We start from the raw sequence: 19,626 nt of genomic DNA on the forward strand, positions 1-19,626 counted from the left end.
AAAGCCATCAGTCTGGTGAACTTTTGTTGATGGCAGAATTCCTCCCCGTGAGAAAGTCAGATGAGGATTCCATGAGCTTATTAAAAAATGCCCTAAAACAATATAAAAAGTGAGGAATCATCATTTTGTCTTTCTCCATATTTGGAGTAAATTATTTTTTCATAAAATTTAGCATACTTGAAAAGAACAACATGATAGCACATTTTTTTCTACCTTACAAACTCCTGATAAACATAATTTCATAAGCATTTCTACCATAACATAAATAACACTTCCCTCATACTGTGGAATATGTAAATTGTTTTAGGATCTCATCTTTTATAAATAACAGTTGGAAGAACAGCTTTGCATAAAATGTTTTCATTTCTGTCTTTCATATGCTTTCCCAATTTACGTATTCTTACTGAGGGACTCCCTCATAGCTCAGTTGGTAAAGAATTTGCCTGCAATGCAAGAGACCCCGGTTCGATTCCTAGGTCAGGAAGATCCACTGGAGAAGGGATAGTTACCCACTCCAGTATTCTTGGGCTTCCCTGGTGGCTCAGTTGGTAAAGAATCTGCCTGCAATGTGGGAGACCTGGGTTCGATCCCTGGGTTGGGAAGATCCCTTAGAGGAGGGAAAGGCTACCCACTCCAGTATTTTGGCCTCGAGAATTCTGTGGACTCTATAGTCCATGGGGTTGCAAAGAGTTGGACATAACTGAGTGATTTTCACTTTCAGCCACATTGGGCTAGTTATTGGATTCTGTATAGGACAGCCCACGTCTAGAGACATCTAAACCGATTCCCTTTACCTCTTGCTTTCCAGGGAAGTTCCAATATTGATGGACCTCCGGGGGAAATAGGGAATGTTGGCCCTCAGGTAGGTGTGGCTGCTTGTGGGGTGCATTTCATCTGCTTTTGTGGAGGAGAAAGGTAGGCTGGGGTGAAAACTGGCTTGTTTCCTTCTGTAAAGTCTCTGCTTCCCTTCCGTCCTTAGGGTTCAAGAGGAAGACGAGGCCTGCGAGGGCTGAAGGTCGGTGCTTGCTGGGGAGAGTTGCTTTTTTGTTCCACATAAATGGCTATGTCATCTAAGTCCTCTCTGAGGCCAAGGGGAATGTTGGTTGGGTTGTTGGAGGCTGTATCAGCCTTGGGAAGTTTCCAAGAAGAAAGGAAAGTTTATATGGTTCTCTGCTGCCTCTCCAACCTGCTATTTCATTTAGATGGAAAATAAGCTAATACCTCAGAGAGCTGCTTTTACCTCTGAAGTAATGATTTTTCCATTTAAAGAAGCAGGACTTTCAGTGGGTGCATAAGGGGATCTCATAGTTACTAAACAATGGTAAAAGACTGAGATTTTGCTATTTCCAAAGAAGGAATGGCATGATTTGCAGGTGGAATGGGATATCTCTGTGATTTTACTGAGCGTTTATCTAGTAACACTCACTGCACTAGACCTTCGTTTATATGGCCTCATGTAAACCTTTCTGCAGCCCCAGAAGTTATGAGCATCATTAGTTACTTTTTATGGCTAAGAGAGGAAATATCAGTTTAGCAAAGTGAAGTTGTTGTCAGAGGCCACATAGCTTTGGATTCAAATCCAAAGATAAGGTTACTCTTGGAAATTTTTGTACCAAGTGGAGTAAGATTTGTTAGGTACATTCCTTTCTAACCGATTCTGGTCATGCTGTGCTGGCATTTTTTTTTTTTTAGAAGTCTCATGTTTGAGGATGAAGGAAAAGTCAGAGACTGATTTAAGTCATCTCTGAGGTTGGGAATGGGTGAGCGAGTGAGTGTGCATCTGTGTCTTCAAATCACACATGTTGCAAAAGCATAGCTATTGAGAAATCCCAAGTCTCACACATCCAAACAAGTTTTGTTGACACCAACTAAAGTATTGTTTCTCGTAAAATCTTAAAACTTGAAACAAGTTCTTAAACAGAGCGTTTCTATGCTCTGAATTCAGTTTCAACACTTGTGAAAGAAATGTCTTTGGACTGTCATTTTAGCTTATTGTTTTTATCTCCCCACAAGGCAGAAAGAGAGAGACTGTGAGCTGACCAGGCTCAGTTTCAGAGAAATCCAGCGGCTCTACTTGGTGGAAGGAATTTCCTACTCTTGAATTACTTAATACTTTTGCTGTGCTATGTGCATGCATGCACACTAAGTCACTTCAGTCGTGTCCGACTCTGTGCGACCCTATGGACAGCAGCCCCCAGGCTCTTCTGTCCACGGGATTCTCTAGGCAAGAATACTGGAGTGGGTTGCCATTTCTGTGCTGTCTACAGTTGTATCTAAATAGCCATTGATAGAGGGTCTTCTTCTCAGATGGGTCTTGGGTTTTTGGTTCCCTAAACTAAACTCCACCTCCTGTATCTTTCCTTTTTATTTAATTTAAACCAGAGCTGAGCCTGTGCATAAATTTAAAATCCAACTGCACTCACAAGCATGTCATGAAAAATGGTTCCCTGCTTGTTGTTTCCCAGGGATTCAGGAGCATTCATTTTCATCCTGTGGGGCTGTTCCTTTTGGTATTTTTTGCCATTTTCCTAAAGAACATGCTTCCTTTGTTATTTCTTGGTTTTCAGTTTTAGAAGTTTTTCTTTTGATTTCTTCCAGTGGAGGAGAAGAATATTTTTTAACCTGTCCATCTCCTCCATATGCTGCCCCCTACCTCATTTGACAATATACATATTTTCTCCACTTTGGTCCGATCAATTTTGCTGTTCAGATGGTGACTGTTACATAGTACTTACAGCTATTTAACTTTGGTCTTCCTTGAGTCACCCTCTCTCCCCATTTGCTTTGTGTTCTGTTCACCTATTACTAGTTAATCATAAAGCTCTTTGACAAAACTGGTTGCCTCCAATATGCTCAAATGTGTAAGGTTTATGACCGAGTCACTTTGCTGCACACCTGAAACTAACACAACATTGTAAATTAACTACAGTTCCATGAAAAAATATTGAAAAGTGTATAGGCATGAGTTACAATAAAAGAGTCTGGGCTTTGCTGTCTACAACCACATCATTTTCTGACACGTTACAGCATGGATGTCACTAATGTGACAGGCAGATGAGGTAACATTTCACAACCAGTTTCAACATTTCTAGCTTCATGCCTCTTAAAACCTGGTCCACATCTATAAACCTAGACATCAGCTCTTAAAGAACATAATGATTTAACAGTAAAGACTAACAGATGTGCCTCCCATTTATCTGAATGGTCTAACAACTTATGAAACACAAATAATTGGTCCACAGACAGATTAATTCTGAGTATAGGATTTCCTCTGTTTGTATATCTATGAGTAACCAGTAATCTGGGCAGCTTGTGAGCAACGTGAGAAAGAAGGCAGCATCATGCGCAGAGTAGATTATCACCCTCAGTCGTGGAAAATGTATCTTCTCTGTAGAAATGAAAGTATTCATTTGAGGGAGGTATTAACTCGGTTACCAGATGAATCATTTTAACAGATCATCCCTTGCCTAGAAAACTAGCTTCATGCTGTAAGAATCTGTAGGGTTTTAAAGCCAGTTTTCTGGCGATTTTTTGGAGTGCTTTTTTGTGTTTTGTTCTAAAATGTCATGCTTGCCACTGAGCTCAATATTCTGAGTCTCCTCAAATGGGGTAAAGATCCTTAACACCAGTGAACATTTAGCCCACAGCCCTTAAAAGGAGTGGATAAGCTTTTAAGAACCAGTTATTATGTAAAATGGGAGTTTGGGTTGTTTAAACTAAGTGTTTTTGCTTCTATCACTAGCTTAGGTATTGGAAGGAGACTAGGAAAGAAAGTAAGAATATGATTTTTCATTTTCCCAACCAAGTAGGTGGGGCCTCCTCATTTCCTCTTCAACTCTGATCCTAGGATGACTGAACACAGACTCACAGATAGTTTTTGTCTTTCTCTTACTGCCTTCAAGTGCCATCTTGCAAGGAAAACTGCCTTCCAGGAACGCTGAAGATGCCTGGTGAACTCAACTAAGTTCTATTCATTTTGACAGGGTGTGCGTGGAGAATCTGGTGAAGAGGGCTCCCAAGGAGAGCTGGGGTCTCCAGGTTCACAGGTTGTATCACTGAACTTGTTTTTAGTGCTGAAGAATATTTGCTTGAGATTTTAACTTAGGTTCTTTGGTAGGATTTGACATATATCAGGATGATCTAGGATGCTGCCTTCCCAAAGGAAACTGCCTTCCAAAGAAAATTGTATAGCCTCTTTTTTGGGCAGGTTAAATTGCAGTGGCTAATATTTACTAAGCAATTACTATGGCCTATGTATGGCCCCAAACACTTGTATTAGCTCATTTAATCCTTCAATGGGGAAAGTTTTATCATGCCCATTTTATAGGGGAGAAATGGAGTGGGGATAGAAAAATTAGGTAAATTGGCCAAGCTCACATAGTGCTGTAAGTGACAGAGATGAGACTGAAATTTAGGCAGCCTAGTTAGAAATCTCCTGCATTGCAGACAGACACTTTACCGTCTGAGCCACAGGGGAGGCCCCAGTTATAAATCTATGCTCTTAACTACTGCCTCTGAAGCTGTGTATGCAAATTACTTAATAGTATTTACTTCATTAAAATTGGATTCAATTTTGCAGGAAAAATCAGCAAAGTGTTTATTAAGCATTAAGTATATAGAGGGTACTTTACAGATATGCCTGAGTCATTCAGGAGTTCAAGTCCAGTGGGGCATTGTAAACTATTGAGTGATAACCAGAAATTACACTTTCAGCCAGTTCTTTTGCAGTCTTCGAAGTGTAATCCAAATCTGTCATTCTATAACCCTCTTTGGAACACTTTCTGCATCTTTCTTTGGAAAGCCAAATTGTTTCCAGGGATCGTCAAAAGGAGAAATTTTAAACAACAGATTTTACTAACACATTGAATCACTCTCTATAATTTTGAAACTTGTATAAGTGGCAGATAGTCATTTGAGAAGGTTTATGCTGTCTTTTTGACTTGACTAAGGTGCTAACAAAAGAAATGGGTCATCAAAGTGTAATTACAGATTGTATGTATTTTATAATAGAAAGTATTGTCTGAGCCTAAGGGAAAACAACTGAGAAATATTTTTGGCTTTCCTTTTCCTCACTGGCTTAATTCAAATGTGGACCACTGTTGCGTTCTGGACTTCCTCTTTAAGTTCACTTTATTATATTATAAGGGGGGCTGATCATGAGTAAGATAATCCAGAAAACCTCCCTTGATTCTCGCCTTCCTACTGGGGTGTGGATATGGTGGCCTGTTTAAACAGATGATTACAATACCTCAGCCAGGAGTATAGAAGCCAGGATCAGTGCTTCTAATGGGAAAGCATTTCTCAGAATGCTGAGGAAGAATTAAAATGTCAAAAATCAGTAAAGTCAAATAGATTGGAGAGAAAACGAAGAACTCCCCAGCAATTGCCCAGTGAGATTAAGCCAGTTAAAATGTGTTTGGGTTCTTGATAATACCGGGATGCAAACTCTAGCCCTTAACCCTTGGGTGGATAAGGATACAGTTAATTTTTCAAAGGAGATCAATATCCCAGCCACTCTTTTCATTTCCCTTTTAGGGTTTAAAATTAGTTGAGTGAAAAAAAATCAATTTTTAAATTTTAGTATTCATTAGATTCAACTGAAGAAGTGGTTAAGAATATAGATACTGCTTAGATGGAGGGAGTGTGGAATGAATGAGCTGTGGGTGCCTCAGAGGGCAGTGGCTGCTAGACTCCAGTGTGATGAGTGTGATTGTGATGGGTCAGAGCCCCTTCATCTGTGCTTCCATGGGCATCCGAGGTGATTTTATGGTTACGTGGAAAATAAACAACTCTATAAAAACTGGTTGAATTTTAATGTCATCTCTGGACCAGGGACCAAGAGGAAGGCGAGGCCCACCAGGAAGTTTTGGAGAAAAAGGCTTAGTGGGTGCTCAGGTAGGTTTGACAAACTCACGGCTCAACACAGCTGCTCATTCCCCACGGCCAGTTCATAGACCTGTATGTCCCTGGACAAATAATGTAAAGATACACGGTTTGTTCTGGGATCTCTGGGTATCAGGACTTTCTAGAAATAGTTAATTTGAGGAAATAGACACTGACCACCAGCTATGTACCCTTTCTACTCTAAGGATATGTAGGATTGTGGGAATACAGTAATGAAGTAGATTCAGTATGAGCCACAGGGGTGTGTAACACAAGCTCATGCTTACCTGTAGTACAAGAAATAGTACTATCAAAGCGGCATAAATGACCGATTTATTCCTCATAAACATATAAGGAAGCATTACTTAAAATCACCCCAATTTTATAGAAGAGAAAACTGAGGCTCCAAGGGATTTAATGATTTTTCACCTGAATGGTAAGTGGCTGAACGGGCCCCCAACTTGGGTCTCTCTAGTGCCTGTGTAGTGCCTTCTCCACTTGCTATCCCGTGGGTCATAGGAGGGTCAGATCAGGTTGAAGCTGGTGGTTAGAAGTGGCCTCCTGTGGAAGGAGCATTTGAGAACAGCTTCAAAAACCCAAGCAGCACCATTTGAGCCAGGGATTAAAGTGTCTGGAGATTCAGAATGGCCCGTGCCATCTCTCTCTTGGTTGGGAAGGTCAAGTCCTATAACTGATCGTACCATTTTCGTTCTCATTTGATCATATTTTCTGTTTGGAGTGGGTAAAAGTTCATACAGTTGCCTTCTCAGTTTCTTCATCAGATGGTGTTTTTCTCTAGTAGCCAGGTGATTCCTCCAAATCTTGGCATCTGGAGTATGTGGCCTCTTGCACAGATCACCCTGCTCACTCACCTCAGTCCCCTGCTCAGAGGTCAAATGTTATGCACTTTGGAGGATAAAATTAATTGGGTCAAACATCACAGCTGATCTGGGTTGTGGTCTTATTGCAGGGGAATCCTGGGCCTCCAGGCCCAAATGGTTCAAAAGGAAAAGATGGATCAAGGGGAATGAAGGTGAGTGTCAGAAAGCTCACTCTTCCTTGTGCAACTGGATTCTTTCATGTGAGTATCTCCTTACATGATCATTTCCAGTGTGAGAGACTGATGTGCTTGGTGATCACACGACTCTTCATTACCTTGTAGTTAGATAGATGGGGACCGAGAAGGAAAGATGCTTAGACAGCCATATAGCAAGATGGACGGATAGATGGTCACATACATCAGTAGACACAGACACATCGCTAATTAGATAAACATACAGACTCACCACCAGGGTAGATTCACATTCTAACACATAGAAAAAGCTGTGGTAATATAAAATTCTGTAACTGGCGCTGCATACCTGGCTTGTTGATTTTCAGTACCAAAATCTTTACTGTAATAAAGTTATTGGTATTTCGCAAAGTCTAGAGGAAGATTTTGGAGAAGGCAATGGCACCCCACTCCAGTACTTTTGCCTAGAAAATCCCATGGACAGAGGAGCCTGGTAGGCTGCAGTCCATGGGGTTGCTACGAATAGGACACGACTGAGCGACTTCACTTTCACTTTTCACTTTCATGCATTGGAGAAGGAAATGGCAACCCACTCCATGTTCTTGCCTGGAGAATCCCAGGGACGGGGGAGCCTGGTGGGCTGCCATCTGTGGGGTCACACAGAATCGGACACAACTGAAGCGACTTAGCAGCAGCAGTCTATCTGTAAGCCAATACAGTGGGCTTCCCTGGTGACTCAGTGGTAAAGAAGCCACCTATGATCCCTGGTCGGGAATTTTCCCTGGAGAAGGAAATGGCAACCCACTCCAGTGTTCTTGCCTGGAGAATCCCAGGGACGGGGGAGCCTGGTGGGCTGCCATCTGTGGGGTTGAACAGAGTCGGACACGACTGAAGCAACTTAGCAGCAGCAGCAGCAGAGGAAGATTTGACATTAGACTGCAGGATGATGTCACGAGGACTTAAAAGGAATGTAAAATCTCTATGGAAAATGACATAAAATTGATTGAACTTAGAAAATTAACTTCATGTTTGCCTTTTATTATAAAAGGGAGAGCTTGGTGATGTAGGAGAAAGAGGACCGCCAGGTCTACAGGGACCAAGAGGGCAACCTGTAAGTCTAGTTTCTCTGTTTTGGTCTCCTGATAGAATTTCATGTTATTTGTTCTTGCTCCACAGAAAATCCTAACATTCTTGATGAAAACTTGGGGTTATGAATATGACATGCATCATCAGTAGAGCTGTTGTACATCTCTGTAGTTCAAAGATTCCCAGACTCCTTATGTCAATAAAGACTCCAAAGATATCTTGGGATTTATTGTTGGAGAGGGAGGTTCCAAAAAGACTCTTCTGTTTGACAAAGATATTTTACAAGTGTTTGAGTCTTCGAGAATACAAAGATGTTATGAACCGTTTTTTTTTTTTTTTTTTTCTGGAAAAACAAGTAAGACAGCCAATCAGAGTTGCAAACTTTTAAAGGTCCGGGTTTGATTATTCAGAGCCTGTCATCATCTTTGGAGGCCAAAGATGATCTGCAGTGCTGTGCCTTTTCACCTTAGTCATTACTCTGAAGGTGAGAGCAAGTTAGTTATTTCATGACTATTTTCAATTTACTACCTCACTGTTACAGAGTAATGCTGTCTTTCCAACTCATATTTCTGAGATTTCTTTCATTACAGTAGGAAGGACCTGCTGCTGTTTTTCCCTCAGCATTGAACTTGCATTTTTTTTTTTTTTTTTAGCAAGCAGAAGAAACAAAAACAGGCCTAAGAAGCTTAAACTTAAATGTGGAAAGGGGAAAAAAATAGGATTACTATCAAATGAGTCTACACTCAAGTCAGATGATAAGGTTAACACTGTTGATTAGACTATCTTGACTTGAAATGATGCTGGCCTGTCCCTGGAACAGGCCACGCTGGAGAGCAGTGCCTTTCTTGAAGGTGTCCCCTCAGAGGGGACGTCGCTAAAACATACAGTTGGGGCCTCTGGGGTTACAGATGCTGATGGCCTTGCATGTCCTTGAGCAGAGTGAAGCTGGAGTAAAGCAACTGAGCCTCATTCACATCTTTTTCTCCCTTTAGTAATCTATTTCTGGCAATTTTTTTTTTTTTTTTACATTATTTTTCTTTCTTTTCTAAGATTTCAAACATTTTCCCTTAGGTCATTGCCATAACTTCTGTGGCTTAAAATTAAAAAAATCTTCTCAGTTGATTTGGGTACAGTCTTTGTTCATTCAGCAAAGAATAGACAGAAAGTTCTGAGTTGACTCTTACTACAAGAGGCTCACTGTCTAAGTACACAGTATAGATCCCAGTAGAATCATCAACATTTTCGTAATTGCTGCCCTCATCACCTCTGTGTGGAATCGCACCATCACCGCTTCCACTGACATCAGTTCCGTCACCGTGACCATGACCGTCACCGTGACCAGCATCACCATCACCACCGCTACCACAAATCAGCACCGTCGAGGCCACCACCATCGCCACCACCGTCACCACTCCCCTCCCAACATCACCCGTGCTACAGCCACCGCCGGAAGCAGAACAATGGCACGAATCAAGCACGTTCCCTGTGCTTGGCGCCACGCTAAGTGCTTTCCATGCACAATTCCCCGTAGTCTTTCAAAAAAAAATCATGCTGTGTAGATGACGTTATTATCCCCATGGTATGGTTTTTCCACTAGTCATCTATGGATGTGAGAGTTGGACTGTGAAGAAAGCTGAGCGCCAAAGAATAGATGCTTTTGAACTGTGGTGTTGGAGAAGACTCTTGAGAGTCCCTTGGACTGCAAGGAGATCCAACCAGTCCATTCTGAAGGAGATCAGCCCTGGGATTTCTTTGGAAGGAATGATGCTAAAGCTGAAACTCCAGTACTTTGGCCACATCATGCAAAGAGTTGACTCATTGGAAAAGACTCTGATGCTGGGAGGGATTGGGGGCAGGAGGAGAAGGGGACGACAGAGGATGAGATGGCTGGATGGCATCACTGACTCGGTGGACCTGAGTCTGGGTGAACTCCGGGAGTTGGTGATGGACAGGGAGGCCTGGCGTGCTGCAATTCATGGGGTCGCAAAGAGTCAGACACAACTGAGTGACTGTACTGAACTGGACTGAACAGATGAGGAGGTTGAGTAACTTGGCCAAGGTCATTATAGAACCAGTGTTGTAAGTGGAAAAAAATTCAGGTCTATCTGGGTTTATATCATATGGACCACATTGGCTTCATCCACCCCTCCTCTCCAATTTGTCTTTATCCCTAGAGACTTACCAGTTCTGAAGCTTCTTCTGTTGTGATTTTATCCTGCAAACAAAGCAAATTTAGTCCAAGGGGGAACTTTGTACAGTGATTTGGCTTCCTACAACCAAGATAGCATCTTGCTGAGGTCAGAATTTTGATGAAGAGGTGATCAAAAAATTAACACACACGTGCACACACACACACACACTTACTTATCTTGTGGTCTTTTAAAGTTTTAAACCCTTGTCCCCTCCTTATCCTGTGAAGGACATCTAGTGTTTGTGCTGTAGAGGTAGGAGAAATCTCCACCAAATCCCCCCAACCTCCGCCAAGCCCCTCTGCCTTCCCTACCTCCTTGACCTGCTGGTTTGTCCAAGAGTTCAGAGAATATTATCGACCAAGTGTTGTGGATGACCCTACAATTCATCACGTATCTTTTTCTTAGGGTCTTCCCGGTCCAGAGGGGTATGGACATCCAGGAAGAAAAGGAACAAAGGTGAGGGTTACCTGACAGATTATTCCCAGCTAAAGATGGTACTTTTTATTTTACTTCACTAGAGTAAGAGTTATTACCCAAGTGGTGTACCAGAAATGGTTCCTGTGTATTTTTTTTTTTTATGACATATATCAGAGCTGCCAGAGTTCCCTCCTTAAAAAATAAAAGCTGATTTAGTCTCTCCCTTATTTAAAAAACAAATTCCTAGCCCCACCCCAGCCCTGTGCATGCCAGGACTGTTGCAACTCCTTGTCTTTGCAAATGCTCTTGCCTCTGTTTGGGATGGCCTCCCCATCTCCTTCCTTTGGACCATTTTTACTCTCGTTCTTAGACCGACTCAAGTGTCAGCTTCTTTCTGCTGATGCCCTACTGGGCTTCCCTAGACAGAAACCGTGATGTGCCCTGTGTTCCTAAGGCCCAGTGTTCGTGTCTCTACAGCAGTTTCCCCATCTAGGTTGGATTGTCATTTATCTGTGCAGCTACTTCCAGTTTGTGAACTTGCCGTCAGGCTTGCATCTTATTCATTTTTAGAAATGTTAAGTGTTTAATTTATTTATTTTAAAATTAATCTGTTTAAAAAAATTGCCGTGTGGTTGATTTACACTGCTGAGTTAGTTTCAGGTGTACAGCAAGGTGATTCCTCTATCTGTCTAAATCTCCTCTTTTTCAGATTCTTTTCCATTATAACTTGTTACACGTTTTTGAGTATAGTACTCTGTGCTATACTGTAGACCTTTGTTGGTTATCTATTTTAGCAGTGTGTGTTAGTCACTCACTTGTGTCTGACTCTGTCCATGGAAGTCTCCAGGCAAAAACACTGGAGTGGGTAGCCATTCCCTTTTCTAGGGGATGTTCCTGACTCAGGGATTGAACCTGGGTCTCCTGCATTGCAGCAGATTCTTTACCGTCTGAACCACCAGTAAAGCCCCCACGGTTAGTAGAGTATAAATGTTAATCCCAAACTCCGCCTTTCCCCTTTGTTAAGTTTGTTTTCTATGTCTGTGAGTCTATTTCTAATAATATATTCATTTGTCTCATTTTTTAGACATTTTATTCATTTTTGTATTGCTGCAACAGAGCCTGGTGCTGAAAATAGCTGCTCAATAAGTATATTTGAATATTTCCTCCTATGAGAATCTGGTATTTTAGCAAAACTTCAGTGACAGAGGTTTTGAAGCTTGGAAGCCACATGAAGCTTGAATCAAATGTCATTCGCTACAATTATTCTGGGGGCTTCAGCCCACAAGTTACATTTCTTGTCTCATAAAATAACAAGTCACTGGGCTGTGCAGTGGTGCTCAGCTGCTGAACAGGACTCTGGGCTGACTTTTCTGCCATTCTCTTGTTTCCTCGTGGCTGCCAGATGGCACCACTGCCATTTTATTGAGCAGAAAAGAGCCCTGCGTGCCGTAAGTGCTTAGTAAATACCTGTGGAATGATGGAACATCTTCAGTTTAGCCTTGTCAGTGTGCAGATAAGAGTATGGAGATTCAGAGAAGTGAAGTGACCTACCTAAGGTCACACAGCTTGAGCCAGATCTGAGTGTAGAAGGTAGCCTTTGGAGCCCCATCCTGGCAAATTATATCTTTCTTCTCTAAGCTAGAGTTTGCATAGAAAGGATGCTGGAATTCAAACCGGCATGTTTGGAGCCAGATGCCAGCTGTGAGCTAGCACGGGGGCCGTCCGTGCTCACCGTGATACAGTCTGCTGTGGGGCAGAGGGCTGCAGTTTGCGCTTGCTGCGTTTTCTCCTGGCAGGACGCCGCAGTCTCCCTCAGGCTCTTATCCTGCCTGGCCCACTGCCTTTTCCTGGCTGGCTCACTCTTCTCCCCTCCAATTTGACGACCTCATACCCACCTTTCTCCCCTCAAGCCTCCAAGACCTGCTTCGTCGTCTCCATTTTCAGCAGGTGACTGTGCCTCCTGTTTCATTAAGTAAGTAGATCATTGAGGAGAAAACCGCTACGTGCACCCACCGCTGCAAAGGCCGCCTGCTTGCCTCCAAGCTTGCGTGTCCAGCCTTCCTTGCACTGCCCTGCATCAGAGTCTGTGCCGTTATCTGTCTGTGAGCCTCCTCTTGCCTCCTGTGGACCGAATTCCATTCCTTTTTTTTTGGCTTCCTTAAAGCCCTGGCTCTTGCAGCAGTCACCTTTCTTTCCTGCATCATTACATTTTCTTCCCTCGCCATAGACCATTCCCATCAGTATACAAACAGGTGGAAATATCCCTCATCTAAAACAAACAAACAAACAAATTAAAGAAAAACACCCAAACCAAAAAAAAAAAAACAAAAAACCAAACCCCCTCACTTAACTAGACTCCCATTGCCCCATTCCTCTCCTATAAAACTCTCGGAAGGAGCAGTCTGTATTAGTGGTTCTTACACAGGGGTGATTTTACCCTCCAGGGGGCATCTGGCAGTACCTAGAGATGTTTTGGTTATCTGAACTGGGGCAGGGATGCTGCTGGCATCTAGTAGGTGGAGACCAGAGATGCCGTTTTATGCTGTTTGATAGCCCTTCATGGCTAACAGCCATCAGGTCTAAAATGTCAGTAGTGCCTCGGTTTGGAAACACCACCTTCTTCCCTCTGGTTCTCTGCAACTGATGACAGTTGAGCCTTCACTCCATGGCCCTCCCCTCTCGCGACATCTGCTTCAGTCGTGGTAAATGTATGCTGCGTTTGAGGGACAGTGGTGCTAAGTCCAGCGGTCAGTTCTTTGCCCGAATTGTGCTACATGTCTCAGCGGCATTTGGCAGAGATGATCACAAGGGCTTGATCTTTAAACCTTTCCCGACCCAACTTCCAGCACACACTACTTCCTTGGTTGTCACTGGCTGCTCTTGCCTGGACCTTCTCAATGTTCTAGAGCACTAAATGTTGAAGACTCGAGGTGACTCTATCCTCACGTTTCTCTCCCTCCTTAGTTACTCCTGAGATGACCTGGCTGATGGAGTCAAGTGCCATCCACCCTCCAATCTTCAGTTTATTTCTCTAGCCTGAACCAGTCTCTTAAGTTCCAAATACGTTTCCCTTGGTTATCTAATAGGTACATGAAAATTGGCATGTCCCAACCAACTTTTTTCTTCTTCTTTCATTTTATAATCTTTTATTATGGAAAAATCCAAACATATATATAAGTGAAGATACAAATGGAATGATCCCTCTTCCGATGTACACATTACCTAGTTCAAACAATGCAAAACACTTGGCCAGTTTAGTTTTGTTTTGTTTGTGGTCTCACCCACTTTTATTCACCCCTCTCCCAATTATTTGAAGTAAATCCCTGGTAGTGTATCAGTTCGGTTCAGTCGTTCAGTCATGTCCAACTTTTTGCGACCCCATGGACTGCAGCACGCCAGGCCTCCCTGTCCATCACCAACTCCCAGAGCTTGCTCAAACTCATGTCCATCGAGTCGGTGATGCCATCTAACCATCTCATCCTCTGTCGTCCCCTTCTCCTCCTGCCCTCAATCTTTCCCAGCATCTAGGTCTTTCCTAATGAGTCACTTCTTCCCATCAGGTGGCCAAAGTATTGGAGTTTCAGCTTCAGCATCAGTCCTTCCAATGAATATTCAGGACTGTATAGTTCATGCATAAATATTTCAGCTTGCATCTCTAAATAGCCTTTAAAAATGTACAATACCATCATCACACCTGCGTGCCTGCTAAGTCACTTCAGTCGTGTCCGACGCTTTGCGACCTATGGACTGTAGCCTACCAGGCTTCTCTGTCCATGTGATTTTCCCAGGCAAGAATACTGGAGTGGGTTGCCATTTCCTTCTCCAGGGGGTCTTCCCGACCCAGAGATGGAATGTGCTTCTCTTACGTCTCCTTCATTGGTACTGGCAGGCGGGTTCTTTGCCACCAGTGTCACCTGGGGAGCAATGATGCTGATGGCTTACTGTGAATGGTGCCACCAGATTCCCCGTCTCTGAAGCATAAAATTTCACTCTGGGACCAAAGACAGTCTCAGGCACCAAGAGCTTTGTGAGGCAAAGATTTTTATTTAAAGTGAAAGTGAAAAAGAAAAAGTGAAAAGTCATGTCTGACTTTTCATGAAAAAAAGAAAAAGTGAAAAAAGTTTCTTGCACAGACATCAGAAGGGGGTCGAAGAGTACCCACCCCCCACTATTTTAAGCAGGGCATTGGGTACTTCTCAGCTGATGGCTGAGAATAGAGAAAAAGAATACCTCAAGGTCGTAAGAGCTCCACCCAACCCTCCCCCAAGGCAGACATCCTAAGATAACCAGCCCGAGACTAGCCAGGGAGAACGGGTTCTGAGCAACGTCTCAGACCAAGATATACCATTGCTGTGGAATCAGGGGGACAAGTCTTGAGATATGGGTTTCCATGCAAGATGTGCTATAATTATAATCGTTAACATAGAGTCTAAGAAAAGCATTTCCATTAGTAAGACACTGTCTCACTCTGTAATTATCAACTCCAGACCTAAAGAAAGGCCTGTTCTCAGGCAAGATACATTGTTGCACACGGCTTAAGGAAAGCATGAGGAGAATGTTCACCTCCTCCTGAAAGGTCCCTGGACTCCAGGCCAAAGTTATCTCTCTGAATCCTTTAGTATCATCAAACATGCAGTCAGTCAAAACTGATTCACCTGCCCTTCACCCTGCCTTCCCCAGCATGGGAAGTAGAGACTGCATCCTGCCAGTTACTCAAGACAGGTGCTTGTTTCATCTTTAATAAGTCTCCTTTTCTCCCTGCCTGCGTTTAATCCATCAGCAAATGAGGGTGAGTCTGTCTTCAAAATACATACATGGGATGAGATTTCATCCCATCTTACCACGGCCAGTGCTGCCCCTGGGCTGAGCCAGCATTAAGCGCACTACCTTAATAAGGGTCATCGCCACCTGACTGTTCTCCCTGCCTCTGCGCTTCTGGTTAGCTCTGCTTGAAGGAACCAGAGCCATGTTTAAAATACAGAGTCAGATCATGTCACTTCTTTACTCACAGCCCAGCCATGGCTCCTGATGGCTTTCAGAGTTAGCCGCACTGTTCTGTGACCTGCACGACTCTCTGCAGTCCACCCTCCCCACACCCTTGTTCTGTTTCACTGTTCCTCAGACTTGGCGCCTGTTCATACTCCTGTTTATGGTTTTCACACACTCCTTCCTCTGCCTGGATGCTCTTCTTTGGCACATCTGTTTGGCTTGCTTCCGTAATTCTTACTGGAAGAATAATAGAAGAATTTTGCCACCTCTCCAAAATGGTTTTGCCTGACTCGTCACCCCTACACGTCATTATCTGTTCCTTAATCCTTTTTTCCGGAATAGCATTGATCTTACCCTGTCAGACTGTATGTCTCTCTCTCACTAGCAGGTAAGTTCCTTGATGACAGGATCTTTGTTCTGTTTACCATGGAATTCCCAATGCCTAGAGACGTCTGGCAGACAGTAGGTGCTAAATACATACTCATTGACTGAATGATTGCTTGGTAGTAGTATGTCTTTGGTCTGACAGTGATCACCTACTTTCCTGCAGCAATTTAGTGCCCCTTCCCTTGGTTTCCATTGGATCATACCTCTGGTTACTTAAACTGATAGATAAAAAATGCACAAGGAGAAAGTTTTGTTATACAATACATCAAGGAAGGAGGAGGAATTTGTAAAAATCATGTGCACATTGTTTTGCGTTGAATTGTAGAAGGGAAATACGGCCACTTGGGAGGAGCTGAAGATAACAGCCGTTGTGATCATTGTTTTTACTGGCACTGGTTTCTGAGTCTGTTTCCTCAAAATTGTAGTTCCTTCTTTTCCCCCCAACGAATGTCAAAGAAAGCCTTAATCATATGACACTAAACAAAGCCCTTATCTCGTTTCTGACACTAGGGTGAACCTGGATTTCCTGGCTACCCTGGTGCACAAGTAAGAAGATATCTTTTTGGCCCTGATATCTGGTATGCAGTGTGTGTCATTTGTTTGTCCTTTATTTTTCTTTACACTCATGGTTCTGCTTTTGATTCTATTAAGGGAGAAGATGGTGACCCAGGCCACCGAGGAGAGAAGGGGGCAAAGGGAATCAGAGGGAAGAGGGTAAGAGCCAAAGGAATTTCCCCATGTCTACAAGAGGCCACATCGTGACTCACAGGACTCCATTTCTCCTGGGTTAATGGGTTTTTTAGCAGAAAGCCCATGTCCTCCTCAGAATATTCTACACCTTTCTTGGTCACTCCCCGCTTAATGATAATTAATAAATTATCATTTATCATCTGAATGTAAGTGCAGCTCACCAAACCATAACACAGAAAATTCAAGTTGGAGTTTCAGTTATGCAGTATCAATCTTTTAAAGACAGTTTCAGGGGTACCCTTGTCTTTGATAAATCTAGATGGTTTGCAGGACAAACATTACTGTTTCTTTAAGATTCTTCTAAGCCTTGACTTTCTCTTAGGTATTCTAGGACTAGACTCTCAAGAATGTGGCTGCCATCTTGGTGGACTTGGAGTCATGTTTCCTCTGTAGTTTGGGGATTCTGCATGAAAACCATTAAAATCTTCAGGTTTGGAAGATTCTGTCTTGAAGATCCACAGTCACTCACAGCCCTTCTTGGAAAAAGTAATTGGTGGATACCCCACACCTAGGTAGTGCTTAGCTGATGGATAGGGGCTTCCCTGGTGGCCCAGACGGTAAAGAATCTGCCTGCAATGTGGGAGAAAGATCCTTGGAGACTGATCCTTGGGTTGAGAAGATCCCCTGGAGAAGGGAATGGCTACCCACTCCAGTGTTCTTGCCTGGAGAATTCCAGGGACAGAGGAGCCTGGCATGGAGTAGTAAAGAGTCAGACATGACTGAGTGACTAACACTTCCACATTAGGGAGTTAGGTCTTTTGGGAAAAGAACACGGACTAGGGTTCAGTGTAGAAAAGAAGAATGGAAAGATAGTGTGTATTATCTGGGCACTTTATGATTGGCATTTTCATAGACTGGCAAGGACATAAAGAAAAATTTGATCTGTGTCTAACCTGACTTACTATTGGCTAATATTGTTGTTCAGTCACCAAGTCATGTTTGACTCTTCATGACCACATGGACTGCAGCACTCCGGGCTTCCCTGTCTCTCACCATCTCCTGGACTTTGCCCATGTTCATGCCCATTGAACTGGTGATGCCACTCAACCTCTCATCCTCTGTTGCCTTCTTCTCCTTCTGCCTTCAATCTTTCCCAGCATCAGGGTTTTTTTCCAATGAGTCAGCTGTTTGCATCAGGTGGCCAAAGGACTGGAGCTTCAAACTTCAGCATCAGTCCCTCCTATGAATATTCAGGGTTGATTTCCTTTAAGATGGACTGGTTTGATCTCCTTGCTGTCCAAGGGACTCTCAGCAGTCTTCTCCAGCACCACAGTTCAATCAAAAGCATTAATTCTTCAGTGCTCTGCCTTCTTTATGGTCCTGCTCTCACATCTGTACATGTACTGGAAGGACCACAGCCTTGACTATACTGGCTAATATTACCTTTCTCAGTTAAATTTCTCTCTCCTGTTTAAAATTTAAAAAGATAAAGTGTCAGTTACATGCAGATAATTCAGTATCAGTTCAAATACCTGTAAGATGAGCAGCGAGTCCATGGACAGCATAGACTGCTTCTGAGACACTAAAAATCAGAAGCTAATAGGAACTTTTCCTTTCTCTTGATGCCTGACCCTCAATACTCATTTCCTGCATTCATTTAATTATGTGACGAGTCTCAGCTGAGGACTGAGACATAGGGTAAGACTCTGGAAGTATTTGTGCGAAGGCACACATATTGACTCCGGTTAAGTATGTACGGTGGGGACTCAAGTGGTTCTCACAGAGATGCCTCCCCCCGGTCTGCATGTCTCACTCCACTAACTGGTCCACAACAGACTCATTAGACCTCGCATCTAAGGACTACTTGGAATCTCAAAGTGGGCCTATTGGTCGTAATCAAGTCGTGTTCAAGGGGGGCGCTTACTCCTTTGGTTTGGTCATTTTCAGGGTAAGGCTGGACTTCCTGGATTTGCTGGAACTCGAGGTGACCCAGGCCCTCCAGGACCGGTGGTAACATGGACTTCTGTTTTCTTTTATTTGAAAATAACAGTGATCAAGGATTTGGTGAGAGGCATCTCTAAGAAGAAATAAACGTTTAAAACGCGCAGGAGGAGCTTTATAGGGAATAGGCCAGTCTTGCTTTAGAGGACCTTAGCTTCAAGTCCTTACACAATATGGTATTTATTAAATATAGATATTTTGACTTAAATGTGGGGAAGATGTTAGGGTGCCTGAAGATTCATGAATCTGTCTAAATGCAAAAATAATACGTAAAGTTCACTGGAGAGTGAGCTTATCATTGTAAACAAGATGAGTGACGGCATTTATGCAAAAACCAGAAAGAAATCCTAACAAAATATGACTTTTATAAAATCTTTCCTGAACTGACAATGTTACAGGTCCACAGATATTTGTAAAATTCCCTGGAAGGTCACTTGGTAGGAAAGAAAAAACCTTGAGGTGATTGTAATTTTGCATTATGCTTCATCCTATGAGGCCAGACGTCATCCATGCAGGAAGGTGCAGGGAGTCAGCAGTGGGTTGAACCTGCAGCCTTCACTGCAGTTTAGTGCTTGCTGGAGAGGTGCACAAAAATCTTAAAGATAGATTCAAAAATCTTAAAAGTAGGAGGGCCACCATGCCCATTTTACAGATGGAGAAACAAAGGCTGAGGAGGTTATAGTGAACTGCAGGAAGTCACAACTGACTACCTCACAGAGCCCAAATAAGAAGAGAGAGCTTCCGAGTCCCAGGGTGGCTGGAGTTGGGCGGGTCTGTTGGGACGGTTTCCAGGGGAGACTTGTGTGTGCTCGAGAACAGATAGGGTGGTGGTGGTGGCAGGGGAGGGAAAGGAGAGGGCTGGGGTCCACTTTAGAATCTTGAATGACCTTTTCCTGATTCTAATCCTCAACTGTGGCCTGGTCTCAAAATGACCTGGTCTCTTAAGGGTCTTTCTGTAGCATCTCCCTG

General features: G+C 43.2%; 1 protein-coding gene across 1 annotated transcript in view; it reads left to right on the top strand.

The window, feature by feature from the left end:
* Positions 1-19,626, top strand: part of LOC147378883 (collagen alpha-4(VI) chain-like) — a 150,107-nt gene that overhangs the window by 102,429 nt on the left and 28,052 nt on the right. The window contains 10 exon segments of the mRNA XM_086401555.1: positions 809-862; positions 980-1,015; positions 3,984-4,046; positions 5,833-5,895; positions 6,854-6,916; positions 7,944-8,006; positions 10,579-10,629; positions 16,477-16,512; positions 16,618-16,680; positions 18,604-18,666. Coding sequence (XP_086257681.1) covers positions 809-862; positions 980-1,015; positions 3,984-4,046; positions 5,833-5,895; positions 6,854-6,916; positions 7,944-8,006; positions 10,579-10,629; positions 16,477-16,512; positions 16,618-16,680; positions 18,604-18,666 — 555 coding nt within the window.

Source organism: Bos grunniens, chromosome 1 (assembly GCF_055505025.1).
Source record: "Bos grunniens cultivar Pamir isolate PY7600 chromosome 1, Bosgru_T2T1.0, whole genome shotgun sequence".
Lineage (NCBI taxonomy): Eukaryota > Metazoa > Chordata > Mammalia > Artiodactyla > Bovidae > Bos > Bos grunniens.